At 61.9% G+C, this 20241-nt stretch overlaps 1 protein-coding gene across 2 annotated transcripts in view; it reads right to left on the bottom strand.

Moving 5' to 3' along the window:
• Positions 1 to 438: 438 nt before the first annotated feature.
• The window catches only part of LOC113923897 (phospholysine phosphohistidine inorganic pyrophosphate phosphatase), a 127697-nt gene continuing 107894 nt past the window's right edge, over positions 439 to 20241 (bottom strand). For both annotated transcript variants that reach the window (XM_027597150.2, XM_027597153.2), the window contains one exon: positions 439 to 1178. In XM_027597150.2, the coding sequence (XP_027452951.1) occupies positions 1082 to 1178 (97 nt within the window). In that variant the 3' untranslated portion in view covers positions 439 to 1081. The remainder of the gene's footprint in view (positions 1179 to 20241) is intronic.

Raw genomic sequence — 20241 nt, 5'->3', positions numbered from 1 at the left:
CGCTTGGTGGAAACCCTGCTATGGAGGACCCAAGGCTTCTTTCATGTGTGGTTGTCGCCCAAGACTCATCAGGGACTTCTGGACTGATTTGAGGAGAAACAGCGCAATCAAGTGATCTGTTCCGCTGACTGATTCTGAAACCTGAAACCCCGGCCTCTGAGTGAATTCTGGAAGCCTGTGGCTCACCACCACCGTCCGCAGGGCGGCCCGGGAGAGCCGGCCAACATTCGCCCCGGCCCCGCTTGTCCCCGGTGGGGCCGAGGGCAGCCCGCTGTCCGCTCAGGGCCTCCGTTCTCCCGGAGGGGGTTGGGGCAGCTCGGGTGTCTGGGACCCTGGCCCTCTGCTGCTCAATGGCTCAAGCGCGTGGCAGCACCAGGCCAGAGCCGGGGCCTGCACCCCACCCCCGCCCAGGCATCAAACTCTGAGTCAGAGGCCAAGTCGGGTCAGGACAGTTTATTTAACAGTAGTTGCCCCTGCAGACGTGGGGCATGACACACTCAAGTCTACCAAGTTGGGGCCCCGGAAGCACCCTCTGGGCCCGCAGCCTTGACTCCCGCGGTTACTATTCTTGCTTTTGAAGGACAGCCGTCTTCAGTGCCCCGGGAGCTGCCCCAGCCTCGGGCTCCAAGGTGCTTTTTGGGGTAGGAGAGGGAGGGGGTGCCCAGTGGCCACTCTGACTCTGGGTGGGGCCCAGGAGGCGGGCGGGGATTTGCTGGGCAGTCCCAGGGAGGCTGGCTCAGCCCCCGGGGCCGCATGGACGGAGCAGGAAGCCCCCACCTTCTCCAGGCTCCTCCGTCAAATGCACAGAATGAGTGATAAAGGGGCAGGGGGGTGAAGGTCCCTCAGTCCAGTTAGTGGGGATGTTCACAGGGCCAGGTGGCTGGAGTGTGTTCCCAGAGAGTGTTCCTGGAGGCACCCAGGGGTCTGTCCCACCCTCAGACTTCAGTGCAGGAGGCGGGGGGCAGGCCATCCGGGGAGCAACAACTCTCCAGGAGTCAGGGGGGAAGCAGAGGCACCTGGCCCGGGCACGGGGCGGGGGGTGGGGGGAGGCGCGAGGCTGGGGGCCGCCCCACAAGGCTCATCACTTGATGGCGTGCTGCAGCAGCAGGTTCACGGCCTCTGCCAGGTTGTCCACGTACCCATCAGCCTTCACTTCCGGATGCTGCTCGTCACTCGGCCTGGAAAGCAGGGCCACAGGTTAGACTGTCCGTGACCCCTCTGAAGCCTCTTTCTCCCCACATCTAGCACAGGCCTGGCCGGCCCTCAGGAAGCCTCCAGGTCCTTCCGCGCCCCGTTACCGGATGCCCCCCCTCCCCCCACCCCCCGTCTCAGCCACCCCCAGTCAGGGCGCACACACCCCCTTCCTGTTCTCCTCTCCAAACCCCTTCCACCCGAAGCCTGCTCAGGGCCCCACGGTGGGGTCCTTGCTGCCAGCAGAAAGGTCACATTCCTGACAGCAGGGCCATGAGCTTGACCTTGCTCGGAGTGCCTCCCCCCACCCTGCCCCCGTGCAAACCCCAGGGGTCCACATGCCAACCGGTCCCTGTCCTCCGAGGTTGCTCCCACACGATAGAGGGGGTGCTCCTGGCAAAGTAGCTCTCCGGCTGGGTGGGATTTGCGGGGCTACAGCTGTCCAAAGCCCCAGATATTTCCTGAGGTGAGTGAGGCCACGCCATAAAGGCAAACAGCTATGGGGCCCATGTGGCACCAAGGGTACCCCAACGTGGGGGCTCCTGGAGGAGAGGCTGTGGACTGCGTCCTGAGGTAGAGCAGGGCTCCCGGTGAGCATGTGGGAGGGAACTGTAATAGGGCTGGAGTCCTGGCCACAGGAGGTACCTGGGGTGGGCTCCTAGGGACATCCCACAAATCTTTAACACTTGTGAAAAGGGCGGGACCTCGTTCCCCGGGCCGTTGCAACGCAAGGGGCTGAGTGCATGGGGATCCTCACCACCACCCACTGGGCCCGCAGCTCGAGCAGGAATAGCTCTCATGTCAGTGCAGGTATTTTAAGGGACTGTTTCACTCTTTCAGTCACAGACACAATCCGGTGACCACGGGAATTTAAGGTCTGTTATCCCACAGCAGCACTGAAATACGTACTTGTCACCGTCAAAAGGTTATATATGGTGCGGCCACTTTTGCAAATTGTGTGTTGGCACCTACCTGTGACCCACCGATTTCACTCCCAGGTACGCACATAACAGAAATGCATCAACGTGTTCACCAAGAGACATGTACTAGAGTGTGCCAACCGGGTTTGGCGATAACAGCACAAAGCGGGAAACTGCACAAACGTCCGTCAACAGGGGATGGAGAAACACGCATTAGAACACTGCGACAATCCTACTCAGAGGGAATTACTCTCCGCGCTGCAGTGTGGGTGGGTCGGGAACCCCAGCTGGACGACTCATTTATGCCAAGTTCAGGAACAGGCACAACCAGTCTCTACATGGTTACTTCTCAGGGGAACGTGATCGGGGGTGCTGGCAGTGTTCTAGATCTTCACCTGGGTGGCGGTTACACGGATGGCACACGGGAAAATACATCACACTGTTCATTTTCGGGGTACTCTCTATGTACATACACAAACAGGTACGTAACGAAGTCATGTGTAATCTGACAAGCACGAGGTATCTATTTCCCGTCACTGTGGCTGGTCTCTGTGGCCCCGGGGCCAAATCCTGCCGGCAGCCTGCTTTTGTACAGCCCTCAAGCTGCTGTAAAAAGAGAGGAATATGCACTACTCAGCTCACAAAGCCTCAACCAGCTACTCCCCGGGCCTCTACCCCACAATCTTGCAGACCTCTGGTTCTGGCCACCTGCCATCCACGGGCATCTCCATTTTCATCCACCCAGGATGGCGCTCATGCCTCCCGGCTGTCCAGCGCTTCTGCACACAGCCCTTCCTGCGGGACGTTCCTCATCCTTGGGAAGCCAGCGCTCCCCACTCAGGCCCTCCCGCTGTGCAGAAGCATCCGGTGGGCGCTGCTGGCCATGCCTGGCTCCAGAGTGTGCAGCGCCCCCGCCACCCAGGCCCCGGGACAGGGAGGGGACGGGATTCTCCTCGGGCAGCTCTGACCCCTGGGCTCAGCAAGGTGGGCACGCAGGCGTGCGGGAGGGGCCGAGAGAGACAGAGACAGAGCCTCCGAACAGGCTGTAAACCCAACCCCGGCCAACTGTCAGCCTCAGTTTCCCCATCTGTGCCTTGAGGATGAGCGTGGCTCCACCCTCTACCCACCACGTGACCTTGGGCAAGCACCTGACACCTCTGTGTCTTGGCCTCCCTGTCTCTAACGCATGCTCGGGCTCTGGCGAGGAGCAGGTGCGGGGGTTCAGTAGTGTTACCTCGATTACTGAGAGCCCAGATGCCGTCGGGGAGCACGCTGTGTGCCGGGGCTGGGCCGGCAGGGAGATGGCGTGGTGGCCCGGCCTTGGGCCCTGCCCTGGGCACACAGGCTGGTGGGGGGACAGACCTTAGCATATGGGGGTACAGGGAAGTCAAAGAGGGGGGCTGTGTGGGGTGGGAGGGGCAGGCAGGCTGGGACCAGAACCCCGGGGCGGGGGGGAATGCCCCGACAGCCCGGAGTCCCAGCCGTCTCTGCACCTGAAGGCACAGCTCCAGGTCCCTGCAGGGAGTGGCCGGTGGGAGGCCAGGCACCCAGCCCGGCGTCACTGCTCCTCTGCGTCCGAGCAGAAGGAAGACCCCCGGTCTCCCCTCTCACTCGGCCTGTGTGCACGGGGCTTGAGTCTTGCGCCACCCTGGAGGTGCCCTTTGGGGGCTCCCTCGGCTATCCCTGGGGCCCAGGGGCTGCTCCAAAGCCAAAGCCCCACTCGCCAATGAGGCGGGGGTGCCCCAGCCCTTTGCCTATGAGGGGGTTGTCGGGGCCAGTGGGACGGCCAGGCAGGCTTCAGGTCGTGCCCGGGCAGGTGCTGACCCCCCGGCCCCTGCTCTGTGCCCCAACCCCCGTTCCTATGGCATTCCCAGCTTTCACCCCAAACAGCGAGGTCCGCGTGATGGCTCAAAGGAACCACACTTCTTAGAGCAAACCCCACCCGGCTCATCCTCCAAGTCCCTGCATGGCTGGCCCGGGGCTCCCCTCCTCAGACCCCGGCCCCAGGCCCCTGGGCCAGGCTTACCGTTCAGTCAAATGAACTCGGCCCTGAGAGGGAACGGGAGATCTGCCCAGGAAAGAAGATGCTCTGTAACGAGCTGCTCGCCAGCCTCCCTCGGCGCACGGCACCTAGCCCAGTGGCGTACCCGGCTAATTGTGTTTAATTACATATCATTTAAATTCAAGAATCCATTAAAAGAAAGGATTGCATTAGCAGCAGGCCGGTGTTTGCCAACACACAGAGGAAATCACGGACACTTATGTCTTAGTTACGTGACGCCGCCGTGGGCTGTGGCTCGGGAGCCGGGTACCAGGAGGGGACTGGTCTAGCGGACTAGCGGGAGAGGGTCCTGCTCGGCGCCGGCCGGTGACCCGGGCCCTGCGGGGCCTCAGAGACGCCGCACTGCGGAGGCCGAACCGGGAGACCCGGCAAGGATGTGCCCTTGGCAGTGGGAACAGAGCAGAGAGGGCAATGGAGAAAGGGGCCGAGAGACCCCCTCAGGCCTTGAGCAGGACGTGGGGACACAAGGGGGAGAAGAGCACAGCCAGGCGGTGATGGCGGGATGGGTTTGTGGGCAGACGGAGGGGCCCAGACAGATGTGCGCGCGCGCGCGCACACACACACACACACACACACACAGGAAGAGAGGGGACGGAGGAGAAACTGAGTCAGAGACAGGCAGAGAGAGAGGGAGGAAAGAGCGAAACAAAGAAGGTGTGAGAGAGCGGGACAGAGGAGGGGAACAGTGACACGGGGGAGGGTGACAGAGACGGGGTGGAGGGAAGGAGGCCAGAAAGACAGATGGGCAGAAAGGGACAGAGAGACGGCAAGTGTGCACACGGTTGGGGCAGAGAGGGGGACGTGGACACACAGGAGCCTCCCATGCAGAGAGGCAGCCGCGGTGGCCCTGCTCTAGGCCCCATGTGTCCTGGTTACCCCCCGCCCCTTTGTGACTTCGGGAGGCCACCTTTCCTTGTACCCCATGGGGTCCCTGTGGGGTCGCAGCACTGCCCCTCCCCAGGGCCCGCTGCTCTGCCCGCCATGAGCTGTCTCTTCACTTCCCTGAGTCTCAGCGTCCTCATCTGTACGGTGGGCACATGACCCGGCTCTTAAGGCTGCTCTAAGAACGGAGCATGGTTACGGCAGAACCCTCCCGGCTCAGAGGGCAAGAGCTCTGAGGGCATTTAGAGGGAGCTGCGGGGCCAGGGAAGCTTCCAGAAAAAGGGACACGAACTCCGGACACCACCATCCCCACCCACCACATTGCCCTCACCGCCCTCCAGGGGCTGGCATGGACACACGGGTCCTTGCGGACGTCACCCTAACTAGGCAGGGGCGCGCGGCCTCCGATCCTGGCCCGAGGATTGAGGCAGAGGCAGATCCCCCCGGTGGTTGGCCCTGCAGAGGGCCAACGTAGTCCTCTCTGCTCCCCTGGGCTCCTGGGGTAGCATTCGGGTGTCTCTGGCCGGGCCCAGATCCAGTGGGTGGGTCGGAGCAGCTGCTCCAAATGCTCATCTGCTCCCACCTCTGCCTGGGTAAACTCCGGTGGTGATCCTACTGCCCAAAGCCACAGCCCAGCTCGTCGGCACAGGAGACAAGTCCACCCTCACGGGGCCTCCATCTGCGGGCCAGCGTCCAGGGCCCGCTGCTCCTTCAGGTGCTCCCTGCCCTCCCACAGCTGTCTACACTGTGTCCAGGAATGCTCTTCAAACCTGCTCCAGCTGCAAGCTCCTATTCGCCCTCCAAGACCTCACTCACTCGTTCCCACCTCCAGCTCGACCCCACAGGGCCCGCTGTTCTCTCTTTTCTGAGCACGCGGCACGCACTCCCACGCCCCGACCCCCACCAGGCCATTCCGGCAGGTGCTCTGCTGACCTGGGCTGCCCAGAGGGAGCAGCCCGGCTTCCTGCCGTTGGTGGTCGCCCACGCAGGCCGGGCCCAGAGCAGGCACCCAGGAAATGTCCGCCATCGAGTGAATGAACAAAGCCCCACCCCCCCACCCCCCACCCCCCCGGGCAGGGCACCGCCTGTCATCAGCTATTCCTCCCCCTCGTGCCCTGTGAGCAGAGGGAAGGAGGGAAGACCGAGGCAGAGAACAAGGCCGATCTGTGCGCGGGCCAGAACGGCTTTACAGGGACGGTCTTTGTAGCAGCCAAAGAGAAATGGCAGCCAGACACCCCCCACCCCCACCTCCAGGCTAGTGACTGCGGGGACCCGGGGGCAGCCTCCCCTCGGGGAGCTCCGGAGGGTCAGCGCTTCTGTGGCAGGCCCGCTGCCCCACCCTGGTCGGCCCCTGCCCACATGGGGAGGGGCACACGTCCTTGCCCCGATTGTTCTGGAAGAGCCAGGCACTGGGGGCAGGCCAGCCAAGTGAATTCAGGGCACTGGGCACTGGCCTCGGAGAGTGATGCCAAGCAGGCTGGGCTGATGAAGTCGGAGGAAAGGACACAGAGTGTCGGCTCACAGGGCCACAGGAGACAAGCCTGGGCCAAGGGTGTCTTTCTGTCTGAGCCCCAAGAGTCCAAGACCCGGGGGCCAGAGCTGGCCTGCAAATGCTTCCCAGTGTCCACCTGCTGGCCCAGGATGCCGCCTGGCAGAAGGGCAGCCGGCTGGGAGCCCGAGGGGCCACCAGCACCCCCCGACCCCGGCTGGCTGCTGGCAGGTGCCAGAGGGTCAGTGACCTGGCAGTGGGGTGGCTGGGAGGGGAGTCGGCCTCCGATCTCAGATGGCTGCTCGAGCCCTCAGTCCCCTGGGCCAGCACGGGACCTGGGTTCCAGAGGTGGGGTGGATGGGTTTGGCCTGGACTTAGGGCCCCTCTGGGAAAACTCTGGGTCCTCTGCTAATAGAAACCACTGCAGAAGCCCCTTCCCCCCGAGCCGGCGCCTTCATCCGGCCGAGGTCTGCTGGGCCCCGACTTCACAAGGGGCTCTGACCTGGTCCTTGCCGACAAGGAGGTCACCACGGACACAAGAGCCAGGGGCCGGGCAGTCACGGGCTGCAGCCTTAGGTCCCTGTCCTCACCTAGCCCTCAGGCCTGTGTCCCCCACCGCTTGTCCTGGGACAAGCCGGCCTGGAGCCCCCAGGCCCTGCCCTTGCCAAACCAGCTCACGCAGACAGGGGCTTCTTGACCTGCTTGAAAATCACATGGGAAAAAACACCGAAAGAAAAACCGAGGCCTGAAAGAGGACTTGCCCTGGGCCCTTCTCAGGCCCATAGCAACCAGTCCAGGAAAGGAAACAGGGACACAGTTCTGCTGGCTGGGACCTCTGTTGGGGTCAGAGCCCTGCTGGGGGAGGCAGCCACACCCCATGGCTCCCATCCCTAGCGGGCACCTGGGCCTCCCCTCATCGGGCCGTCTGCTCGCCTGTAATGGGTAGGGGTGGGGAAGGGGCCACAGGTAACCCTCCCTCCTGGTGCCACCCATGCCGAGAACAGGGGTGTGCCCGGGACGACATGCAGGTCTGACCCACCTCACTCCGCCTTCCTCCCACCAACCTCCTTGTACCCTGAGCCAGGGGCCTGACGTCAGTGGGGGAGGGGGCAGGGGACCGCAGGTTGGCCATCTCCTCCTCCCTCCGCCTCTGCTTGTCAAGGTAGGGCAGGGTCCCCTGCCCACCCACTGGGAGACATACCCTCTGCATAAGCACTGTGGACTGTGGTGGACTGGGGGTGCCCCCCAGAGAGTGGGGAGGCCCCACCCAGTGAGGCCCTGTGGTCTCCCGGTGGTCCTACCCTCATCTGGACATGGAGGTGAGCTGGGGTGAGGGGCAGTGCTGGGCTAACCGGACACCTTTTTGTCCGGTGGGTGTTCAGGTGGGTGGCAGCCCAGCGCCCAGAAGTCCACCCTGGCTGACCCATCCTCCAGCTGGGAAGGACCGGGAGTCTCTCCCAGCTGGAGGAGGCACTTGCTGGACCAATTTTCAGGGGCTCTGAGCCCTGGTGGGTAAACTGAGGCAGGGGAAGACACTTGCCACAGACTAGAGCTCCCACCCAGCCAGCAGGCAGGGCCCGGAATGCAAGCAAAGCTTGCCTGGCTTGGGGGACGCGTGAGCTGCAGATGCTTCACCCCAAGGATGACAGCACCATCGTGTGCCGGCCCCCACCTCTGTGGCAGGTGCCTTTGAGGACAGTCTCCCACGTACCCTGCACAAGGGCCCATGAGGTGGGCACCACGACTTGCTGTTCAGAGATGACGACACGGATGTACGAGGGGAAGGCACGCGCCCAACGCCGTAAGCAGTAAAGGGCAGCGCTGGGCCTTACACCTTATGTGTCTGGCTTTCTGGAAAACTTAAAACCTGGGCTCATTTTCACGATTCTTCCCTTAGCACACAGGACATATTCTGCAGCAGGGGGGATCACCGATGTGCCGGTGACCTCCGGCCAGAATGAGAGGCGTCTGGGTCAGCCCCGGGACAGGGGTGGGCCCTGGGGGGGGGTTGTCCACCAGCTTCAACTGCAGCGGGGACAGCACAGGGTTTGGGGAAAACCAACGAGGAAAACGAAAGAAAAGGCACAGTTCACACTGTGTGCGGCCTCCCCCATGGCTGGGCGCGTCCAGCAGAGCCGAGAAGCTGCCGGAACACCTTCTCCTCTGGGCCTTGCGGTCACCAGCGGGGTGGGGTGGGGGGAGACACAGAGGGCAGTGGGGACCAGAGCCCAGCGGGGGGCAGGGGAGGTCACCGTGGACCCCGGCACCCCGCCTCAGGGCCACTCCATCCACAGGGAGGAAACGGCCTGTTCACGGTGTGTTTCGGCCTGGTGGTGCCTCGTCAAGCAGAACTCACCCCCCGGCGCCAGGTGTTTCCTGGGCGGCTCTCAGTGCCTGTCACCTGTAGGTTCCCTCACACGGACCACAGAGGTCCCCAGAGCCCCCGGGTCTGGCTGGAGCCCCCCACGCCAGGCTTTGCTCAGCTCACATGCACAGTGAGGCCAGGGTCACAAGCCGGTGGCCTCTGGACATGTCGGGCTCGGCCCACAGAATGTTTTGCAGACGCAGAAGCTGGAAATCTGACTTCTCTAGAACATCGGGAGGATCCAGTAACAACCCGCCAGCATTCCACAGGCGGAAACAAGCTGATGCAGCCCCTGGATGGGGCGAGCGGCTTCAAGTCTGTCACGCTCCCCACTGTCTGGTGTCTCCCGGCTCTCACACCGGGCCTTGTCCACTCCGCTGCGTTTCCTGCCTGCCCCTGTGGGCATCTGGATTTGCCACCCTGCCCTACAGCGTTGGCTATCTGGGACCATTTCCCCAGGAACAAGTAACCTCCTCCAGGAAGCCCTCCCTGAAGCCCTCGCCCTAGCCCTCACCTCAGTTAGGTGCCTGCTCTGTGCTCCACGGCCCCCGTGTTGACCCCACCAGAGCACCCATCACTCTACTGCAAGTGCCTGGTTACCTATGTGATGTCCCTCCAGACTGCGGACTCCCTGAGGTCAGGGACAACCCCATGGTGGTCTCATACTCCTGGCATAAGGCCTTGGTCCTGCCAGAGACAGGAACAGGCAGCCAGCACTCTGAGCAGACAAGCAGGTGGCCTCCTTCCTTCTGACCATCTGGGGGCTGTGGGCCATGACCAAGGCATCTAGCTCTTTCTGAGCCTGAGCTGTCCTAGAGGTCTAGGCGTGAGGGCCAGTCCATCTTGTAGCTGAGGGGTGAAGGGCAGAAGGGCCTAGGCCCCAGGGCCCTGGGAGGCCTGGCCCGGTCTCACCTTCCTGGCCCTCCCTGGAGGAAGTCCCACTGCAGAGCCCCCACGCATCTGAGCCCCCCCCAGTCTGGGTGGCAGTGCTGGGCCACAGAGAATTTTCTTCTGGAGAACCACTCACCCCCAACCCGGATAATCAGAAGCATGAAAATGCCACCCCACGCCAGGGCCAACACCCAGCCTGGGCAGCCCCGTATGTGACCAGTCTAAGTCAACCCCGAGAAGCAAGCTCTCCGCGCCACAAAGCAGGCTCCGCGCCCGAGGACCGAGTCCTGAGCTAAGCCAGGTGCCGGGGCTGGCAGCAGGCACCCAGGAAGCCGAGGTCGCCACAGAAGCGGAGGGATGGGTCCAAACGGTTCCCCACCACCACTGACACCAGATCTACCCTCCCTAACGTGGCCTAGGAGCCCGCCAACCACCCCCACTTCTCCTCTCCTCTGTAACTCCATGGCTCCCCCAAACTGCCCATGCCCAGTTCCCCCACAAGGCCCGAGTCAGGGGACCCTCCCCGCCTCTCGGTCTCCAGGATCCATCCTACCCCTGAATGGGCACCTGTAAGGCCTCTGGGACCCGGGCCCAGGGAGTCCAGTTGGGACGCCCCAGAATGGAGGCCTGGCACTGTCGTGGTCACAGTACCAGAGTGGGGAGCTCTGTCCCCAGAGCAGCAGGGCACGCCGGGGGCGCCCCCAGTCGGGCGCAAGCAGTAAGCCTTCACACACCCCCGTGGCTCCCACAGGTTGTCCAAACGGCAAGGCTGGTTTCTCTTTTCTTCCCCCATTTTGTTCCCAGAGAGCATCTGAGGCCTGACCCCAGAGGCCCCTAACGACAGCCGCACGCAGGGCTCGGGCTGCCCACTCGGGCGGGGACTGGGCGGGGGCGGGGAGGGCCGGGGCGGCCGGACAGAGTGTGTGTGGCCCTCCCACTGTCCCGGCCCACAGGTTTGCACTGGGCTGGCCCTGCCCTCGTGGGACCCTGGGCAAGCACCTCACCGCCTGTCGTCTGTGGCTGAGGGGACCCCCGCCCCCGGGCCGTGGGCGGGGAGACGATGAAGCTGGCACAGGGTGTGGCCCGCGGCAGATGTGCGATCTGGGTGGATGCACCGGGGTGGGTAAGAACCCTCCAGGGCCCCCTCGGCCGGGAGGGTGGGGCAGCAGGCAAGGTCCACAGCTGCTCCTGGGAAGCTCACCGTGGGCTCCGTGTCTGGAGAGCAGGCGCCATCTCTGGAGAAGGCGGTGGGTCCTGAGGGCCAACTATCTCAGGGGGGCTTTCCCCAAGGGACTCATGACAGAACGTAGCCAGGCTGCCGGGGACGAGCGTGATGCTCCTGCTTGGCAGGTGTTGAGCGTGACTGGTGGTGACTGATGCCCCGTGTGGATGTGCCTGGGGACAGGTGGCAAGGGGCCACTCTGGACTCCTTTGGGGGGGCAGCCATTGGGCAGTTGCTGACCTAGCCTATGCCCCCCAAGCCTGCCCTTGCCCCCCAAGCCTGCTCCATCTCCAAGCCAATAGGATGCACTATTCATGATGTCATTCAGAATAGTGACAGCCACTGAGAGCCCTCTCCCTCCAGGGACCTGGCAAGGCGACTTGCACACTTTGGCTCCTTTGGTTTCCACAGCGGCCCAAGAGCTAGGTGCTACTGCCCCACGTTATGGCTGGCAAAATGGAGGCTCAGAGAGGGGGCGTGGACTGCCCGGGGTCAGCGAGCCCGTGCCTGAGCCTGTCTGCCTCCCCAACCTGGCCGGAAGCTCCTGCAGCACGGTCTAGACCCCACCAGGGGCCAGGCGGGCTGGGCTAGCAAGCAAGGGGAGGCCTCACCTAAAATAGGCTCACTTTGGCAGAGGGACGGGCCCTCGGGGGGCTGGGCATCTGGCCTCCCGCACAGGAACTCCTGACAGCTCTTCAGAATATTTTGATAAAAACATGCTGAACACCTGGTGTGTGTTTAGTTTAAAACACGCCGGCCCAGCCCCGGGCAATATGCTCTCCAACGGCCAAATCCCCCAAGAAGCCTGCGTGCGCTCCCACCCAGGCCCTCGGGAGCACGGGGCAGGGCGCTCACTCCCGGCCTCCCCCAGAAAACCACCACACCCCCTCTCTCTTTCGGAGGCCGGACCACAGGAGGTCAGGGAGACACCCCCAGCCCTCTGCCCAGCTAGCCCAGCGAGCCTGGGCTTGCACACCAGAGCTCTGGGTTCTCATGAGGTGGCCCGGGAGAGAGGGAGGCTGCAGGGTGGTGGTGCCTTCCCATCCTGGGGGCGGAAGGGGTCACGGAATCCTGCTCACTGAAGGCCTAAGTGTCATTTCCACCACCGTGTACAGACCCAGGTGGCCGGGCCAAGGGACCTTGTTGTTGACAGAGGGTTGCTGTGAGGGGGGGCCCCACACGGGCACTTCCTCAAGCTAATCTGGGAGGTGGCACCAATATGTCCCCCGGATACATGAAGACTGAGGCTCAGCATGGGTCAAAGAAGTTGCCCAGTGCTCAAGTGGCAGAGCAAGGCTTGGCCCCAAACTCTGTCCTGGTCTGTCAGCCTGGGAGCAGAGTCTCCTAAGTCAGGGAGGGGTGCTGCTTAGGGTCCAACGTGTGGGAAAGTATGTGACCTCAGAGATGCGGTTTCATGAACCCCATGGTCTTCCAGGGACACGCGTGGGACCTCTGACCTACCAGCCTTCATGTACTTGGTGCGTGTTCCACCTACACAGGATTAAAATTCGGCACTTCACAAGCCAGGTCTACACTGGCCACGGTGCACACGGAGAGGGGCTCAACGTCGCGAGCCAGTTCGAGCAGGACACACCACCACCCCCTGAACGGCCGGAGGGAAGGATGCTGAGGCGGGCAGGACGTGAGCAACAGGAACTCTCCCCCGTGGCTGGCGGGAGGGCCCACAGCGTGGTTCTCTGGAAAAAACCCGCTTGGCAGATACCTCCTAACTGGAAACCCGTGAATACCGCGTGACCCGGCGAGCCCATCCTGGGCACGTGCCCCACGGCCATGAGCCTCTGTTCCCTGAGAGATGGAGACAGGGACGTCCCCCCAGCTCTGTTCACAATGACCCCAAACTGGGAACCACCCCAGGGTCTGTCCATCAGCGGCAGGATGACTAAATCCACTGTGATCCAGTCATACAATGGAACACACAACAGACTCCTGCTACACAGAACAACACACATGAGACAAGAGTTGGCTTTTTTTAAGTGCCTCAGGTAGCTCAGAAAGGCACAGAGTGATGGTTCTCCTAGGACAGCCGGGGGAAGTCAGAGAGCTGGTTCAGAAACCACAGTGAAGGAAGAGGGAAATACCCACACCACAGGCCTGGGAACTAGAGCCCAAAGCTGCGGCTTTGCGTTCCCTGGCAGCCAAAGCAAAGGGGGAAGACCTGTAGGTTACATGGGAGCCGCTGATGGTTGAGGAGGGATGCCCTTCCTCACAGCACAGACCAGGAAGGTCCTATCCCTGCCCTGCGTGAGGGCAGTGAGGCTCCAGCAGGCCGTCCGCGGAAACTCAGAGGTCATCCTTCCCAAATGAACAGACTCCTGGCTGTCTCACTCCAGGGAGCCTGTCCCGGGCTGGGGCCAGGCCTGGCTCCACCCGCTTCCCTGACCTCCCAGGTCACTGGATTGTTCGGCCCAGGTTCTTCCACACTAGCTCCCACTTGCTCCCCAGGTCGCCCCAGCCACCCCTTGTTCAGGGAAGTCCCGCCTTCTCTCTGGACTTTGGCGTCTCCGCTCGTAGACGAGCAGAGGCTCCTGGCCCTCTACCCCTCTCTCCCGTTTGCGGATGGACGTCTGATCTCAGGGGCCAACAGGACGGGCGGAGGCTGGCCTGGGTCGGGTGGGACGGGGGAGGCGGGCCGGGGCCAGGCTGCTGCAGCATAGACAAGCAGGCAGAGGTCCTGGGAACCAAGCAGAGTTTCGGAGCCTGTGTTTAATGAGACCCATGCTGGGATATTGTTGTTCAGGCCTGATCCTGCACAGAACAGGTCTCTGAAGATACCCCCCCGGGGGGGGTGCGCCAGTCACTCCCCTCCCTGGCAGCCTGCCGTCTGCCCTCATCCACCCAGCCTGGCCCAGGGCCCGCATGGAGGACATGGGCCGAGTGGATCCGTCTCCAGTGCCCGGGCCCCAGTGTGCTCAAGAAGTCCCTCCAAAGGCCAACCTGAGACCGTCACACGGAGAGAGGGCTGGCTCTGTCCTAAAGAGGCAGCTGGCCCCATTCGATGAGACCGTAACTGAAACACTGTAATGTTGGGCACTGAGCGCCAAAGTGGGCTCTGGCGGGCGGTCCTGTGTTCACGGCCTGTCCCTTACTAACCATAATCAGGGGCCCCGGCACTACAGCGAGGGTGGAGCACAAACTGCAGCCCGCCCACTCACGACTAGCTCCCCATGCCAGCTTCCATCCTGGAGCTGGGAAAGGACATGCCGTGCCAGGCAGGAAGCAGGGCACTGCGGGCCTGGATCCCACCTGCCACTGAGCTCGGAGTGTGAGCTCCTCACGTGCAAAGGGAGAGAACGATAGCCTCCCAGTCCTCACGGAGGTCGCTGGGGGCCCCAGTGGGAGGGCCCCTGGCTGCAGCATTCTGCCCACGGGCTCTGGACCGAGCAGGTGACCTCCCCTGCTGTGAGGACTGAATACAATGGTGGATGGTGTGCGCGAGGCACGTGAGTGAGCAGTGGGCTCTGGGACAGTGCCGGTCGGGCTGACCGGTGGTACTTAGCGTGAGCACTCGGGGGCGGGGGGGCGGTGCTGAGGCAGTGGTGCTGACGGCCCTCACAGACAGGAAACCAGGCAGCAGGAAAAGGACCAGATCATCCGGAGGGGGCATCAAGGAACCCTCCAGAGGGGCTGCTCATTGGTTTCCAACTGACACGCTGATTCATGAGGACTGTCCCCTGCGGGGTGGGGCTCAGCAGCAGCACCCCTGCCTCTGGGACTGAAGACACCTCCCTGTCCTGTGTGTGATCCTGCCGCGGCCACGTGGGTCTTCCCTTTGTCCTCGTACACTGTGCCACGCGCTCTCCTTCGCCGCCCTCCTCCCCGTGGATGCCAAGCGGACAGTGCTCCTGATGGGGGTCGTCTGCTGCAGATGTGGAGATCGCTAAGAAGAATTCTGTTCTTTAACCCCATTCCTGGAAATCTTTCCTGAAGACTTAATTCTAAAGAGATCTCATACAGAGTCAGGCGTGTGGGAAAGTCTTTAATAAAAGTTTGCTGAATGGAGGGAAAAAGTACTTTCAGAGACGTGTGTGGCAGTGTACTTAGAACAGAAAAGGAACCAGTCCAAATGCCCAAGCGTGGGGCAGCGCGGAAGGCTCGTCTGCTCTCTGCTCCGTGGAAGATGCCAGAGCTGTGGGCACAGGCAAGAGGAAGGAGAAGCAGAAGACCAGAGGGTTAGGCATGCCCGTGCCCTCGGATGCAGCGGGGAGCTGGCCGGAAACCTGAGATAAACAGCTGTCTAAGCGTGGAGGGATCAGAGACAGAGCCTTTTGTCTTTCAAGTTCTGGAGGCTGCAGTAATGCTGTCCTAATAATGTGCATAATAGTAAAAACAGTCTCTCGTTTTGGCTCACCACTGCTTCACCAGAGGTGTTAACAAGGCTGGAAAGTCAAAATGATGCTCCAGCCCAGACAAGCACGAGAGGCGCAGCGACACCGCCTGGACCCAGGGCTCGCCAGCCATGGGGATGACAGTCCAGACCAGCCCTGTCCCTGGGCCAAGCACCTGGTCAGGCATGGCCAATGCCACCTGCTCTGCAGAGCGTATCAGTTCATTACAGAGCAGGGGCCTGCCCAGGTGCATGCACTAAGGTAACCCCGGGGGGAACCCCAAATGCCGCCGGCGATCACCCCCAGCTGGTCCTCCAGTGACCCCTCTGTCCGGCTGCCAGCCACGGGGTGGGTGTTGGATAGGCCCAAACCCAGCACCCTCAGGATGGATAGTCCCACGGGTCTGCCCAGCATAACCACGGTGGCCCCTCATTCATACCCGCCCAGACTTCGTATCTCATCCCCTGGAGAGAAGGGCACGGGAACAAGGGGTTTGCTTCGGGTCACGTGGCCAGGGCTGGGACTTGGATCCCGGTTCTGACTCCAGTACCAACACCTTCCCTGAACCTGCTGGATGAAACACAACCAGAGAGAGGAGCAAGTGAGCCCCAAAAGCTGGAGGCACTTTAGGGCACAACTCCTCCTTTCTCTGGTGAGGAAATCGAGGCCCAGGAAGGAACAGATGCTGGCCCAAGACGGCCCAGCCAGACTGCACCCAAGATGAGGAGGCTGTCCTTGTAGAGAGCAGAGACTGACTCTGGGTACCCAGGCTGTCTGCCTGCCACCCACATGGCAGAGCCACGAGCAGAAGGGGGTGCCTGGGCTCCCTTCTTCCCAGGACCCTCTCTCTCTCCTGCCCATACTTACGACATGGGGGCTAGGGTTGGGCTCGGGGGGCCTCTTCATCAGTTCCTCCATACAGATGGGAAACCGAGGCACAGAAAGGGAGGGCCTAGAGTGACCCAGCAAGGAAGCCAGTGCCCCTCCCCCTATTTACTTAGCACCTTCCTCCCCGGCCAGGTTCCCCGAAAAGTTGACGGATGCCACCTCATTCATCACAGTCCAGACGGCACCTCGTAAATGGTCAAAGCCGCCCGGCTAGGGGGCCATTCATTCCGGCTCGGGGGGACGCCAGCCTGCCGGGGCAGCGCACCCCACAGTGGGCCGATTGTGTGTGCAGGGACCCCATCCAAGCTGCCCTGGCTCCCGGCGGGCCGCCGTGCCCTGGATGATTCCTAGACGGAATCTCGTTTTCGTCAGTTCCATCTCCAGGCAGGCAGACTAGCTGCTCCTCCAGAACATTTACTCAACACTGCTTCGATTTTCTTCAGACCCTGGTCCTGTCCCACGATTTACGGGGAAGCCATAAACCAGCCCCAAACAAGCCTGCCCTGTACCTGCAGCCTCCGGAAAGCTCTGGAAGCAGCTCCAGCAGGGTCCCATCCATCGTCTCGGGCTGTGGGTGGGGATGGCGGTGACCTTCCGCTGCATTTACTCAGTGATACTCGGGGGGATGCTGTCCTCTCTGCAGATGGGGAAACTGAGGCCCAGAGAGGGAGAACCGGGACGCAGGTAGCCATGTAGGCTCGGGATTCTGGGCCAGGGTTTTCCCCAAGTTCTGGGAATGGCCCAGTGACCCAACTTGCCCCTAACGGCCTCGCCGCCTCTGTTCCCCACCAGAGGCTTTCGGGGCTCGAGCCCAAGGTTCAGTGTGTTGCAGGGGCTCGGGCACGCCAGGATTCCAGAACAGGCACGCGTCCGTCTGGTGACGGGTGGGAGGAGGGAACCAGGACCGGCCTCCTCGGGGTGCTGTGTGGGCTGAAGTTCCAGTGGGAAGCTGGGCCCTGCATGCCATCCATGATACCATTCCTTCCCGGGCACCAGACACCAGGAACAGGGCCTGGCACGTGCAGGAACACCGTCCCTCACTGGCCGCTCGGCCCAGGCGCACGCGGGGACCCTGCCATTCCATACTGTTCCAGCACCAGGTAAGGCCCGTCTGGTTCTCTCCTCGCTCCCACCCCCAGAGGCCTGCTATTCACTTGTTTTCCGTATGAACTTGAGAACTAACGTCCCCAGTGTGTGTGTGACGAGGTGGGAGAAGGCAAGAGCGGCACAAACGGCCCGCCGGCGTCTTAAATCGTCCCGAAACCAAGCTCTTCAGCAGGCCACGCCCAGTTTCCTCCTCACGACCCTGGAGAGTGGACTGGGACGTGCTCTCAGCTCCCGGTGGGGAGGCCCAGAGCCACAGGAGGTGAGGACGCTGGTTCTCAAACCCCGCTGCTCAGCAGCATCACCTGGTGTCAAAGCTGTGGGTGCTGCTAAAGCAGGACCCAGAGGGAAACTTGTAGCTCTGCAGCCACTGCAGGATGCTCATGTCATTAGAGACGGAAGAGGAAAGTCTCAAACCCCCTCATCTGTGCTCCCACCTTAAGAAACTAGAGAAAGAAGAGCAAAATAAACCCAAGGCAAACAGAGGGAAGAATTCATAAAAGATCACAGCAGAAAGCAATGAACCGAAAACAGAAAAACAGAGAATATCATTGAAATAAACAGCTGGTTCTTCGGAAAGACTGACTAGAAATGCTGATGCCTGAACCCTAGCCCAGAGGGTTTTTTTCACTTGGTTGGTCCGGGTGTGGCCTGGGAGCTGGGTGGTCTAATCTCCCCAGGTGCTTCTAATGGGTAGCCTGGGCAGAGAGCAACCCCCTCACCCCGCCCCCGTCGCTCCCAGGTGCAGACCTCTTGAGGGCTGGCCTCACGAGATGCTGCCTCAGTTTCCATGCCTGCAAAGCCTGGCTGTGTGGTCTTGAGCAAGTCCCTTCCACCTATCTGGGCCTCAGTTTCCACACCGGACTTGGTCCTACAGCTGACTCCGTGCACCTGTGCCGTGTGGAGCCCTGGCTTCCCAGACAAACCTGGGGACAGCAGGGTGGGAGTCAGGCTGCCAGTCCAGGAGTCCTGCCTCCCCACCTCTCCCCCTCCCTCTGGGGTCCAGGATTTGTCTTTTCTCCCTGTAAGCTCCCACCCCAGCTAGACACTGAGGACACGTTAGCATGCTAGGATACTAACAGGATGCGCCCTGATGGTCAGGCATGGGGGGGGGCGCGTCCCTCCTGCCCTGCCTCCTCTCTAATGAACAAGCCTGGGCCCCCAAACAGCACTGACGATAACACCCAGCCCACCCTCCCCTTGGCTGTGTTCTGCAAACTCTGCCCCCTCCCTCCACACCCTGGAGACTGCTCTGTGTTCCCCACGCAGACAACCACGGAGACAGGAATGCCTCAAGTCTTCCCGCAGAAACTTCATGAAAGCATGGTGATGGGTGAGATCGTTTCTGTCTGGGACAGGGGTCCTGCTTCCTTCCAAGAGGCGGGCAACAGCATGTGCTAAAACCACAGTCCCTTCCCTGACGTTACGTGGCACAGCCCATGCTAGGAACCCATTCTGTCCTCCATCTGCACTGTATTATGATCTAGCCTGTGTTTTATGGATGAGGGCACAGGCTCAGAAAAGGGGCCGTAAACTCCCTCGGTCCCAGAGCAGGTAAGTGGCAGCGCTGGGCTTCAGACCCCCTCTGTCTCTGGGTCCAATGTCTCCCCCGGTCCCTCAACTGGGTATCGCCGGGTGCCTCTGCTGGGACGGGCCCATCATGCAGCTCCAGGCAGACGGGACAGCCTCAGAACTGGGAGCCAGGAAAAGTTCTCTTGGCTCTGATGGCACCTTCGGAGCTCAAGAAAGACCCCTGACAGTGTGCCCTTCATGCCCTCACACCAGGAAAGACAAGGAGAGGCCAAGTCCAGAGCCGGCACGGCACTGCTCCTCCCACCGTGGGGAAGAGGTGGGCGTACACATACAGAGATGGATTATTAATTAAGCCACGCCTTTGAAAACATCACAGGCAGAGAGAGGAACGCCAGCAGGGATGTCCAGCTGCAGCAAACCCTGTGCGGAAGGTTCCAGCATTTCCCCGTGGCCACCCATGGGCACCACCACTCTCTGGCAGCCCGTGGCACTTTCCTCTGCACAGCCCTCAGCCAGTGCTTGCTCTGTACCCCCAGCCTCGAAATGTTCCTATGCCATACTCTCCCGCTGCCATTCCGTGGGCATTTGGAAGGAGAGAGGGAGAATGTGATGTGAACGAATGCAGTGCTGTTCACGCCATTCTCTGCAGAGAACGATGGATTAAAACCCTGCAAAGCCAATCAATCGCACATCTATTTCTCTAAAGGGGAGGGTGGGGGTGGAGAGAGCTTTCCTGAAAGGACTTGGCCTTGAAACATTAAGCCAAACAACTGGATTTGGCAGCGGCCAGCTTCGGAGCACCGCCAGCCTTAAGAAACTGGCGGCCAGGCACGCCGAGGCAGGGTCGGGAAGAATGAACCCATTCAAAGCCAAGCTGGGCACTGGAGAGTCCGTGCATGCAGGGGGCCCGCACATCAAGGGGCTGCAGCTCCAGGGGTCCTGGGGGCACCGAGAGCCTGACCTCAGCTCTGCTGCCGAGGCTTGGGCTGCCCACGGGGATGCACGGGTGTCGCCAGAGACGCAGGACAGCCAACAGGTCTGTCCGAGATGGTCAGGAAAAGGCCTCGCTCCATGTCGTTAGCGCAGCACCTGGGAATCGGGGGGCGGGGGGGGGCAGTCCCCGGCAGACACTGAAGTTGCAGAGGGGTGAGCAGCCCTGCGGCACCATGGCCTCCAGAGTGGGGTTCTCACATCAACTGGCGGCCCAGCTCCTCCCTGCTCACCAGGCCCTGGACGGAGCGGTCACGATGAGCCCTCGGGCAGCTGTCCACACCGTCCCTCGTTTGCAGTCCTGCCGTGGGCACACGGGTTGTGAACCGGCCCGGAGCCGCTCCACGGCCAAGCCCAC

This window comes from Zalophus californianus, chromosome 15, assembly GCF_009762305.2.
Source record: "Zalophus californianus isolate mZalCal1 chromosome 15, mZalCal1.pri.v2, whole genome shotgun sequence".
Lineage (NCBI taxonomy): Eukaryota > Metazoa > Chordata > Mammalia > Carnivora > Otariidae > Zalophus > Zalophus californianus.
Note: the sequence above shows the minus strand (reverse complement) of the source record. Positions and strands in the feature narration are given on the sequence as shown.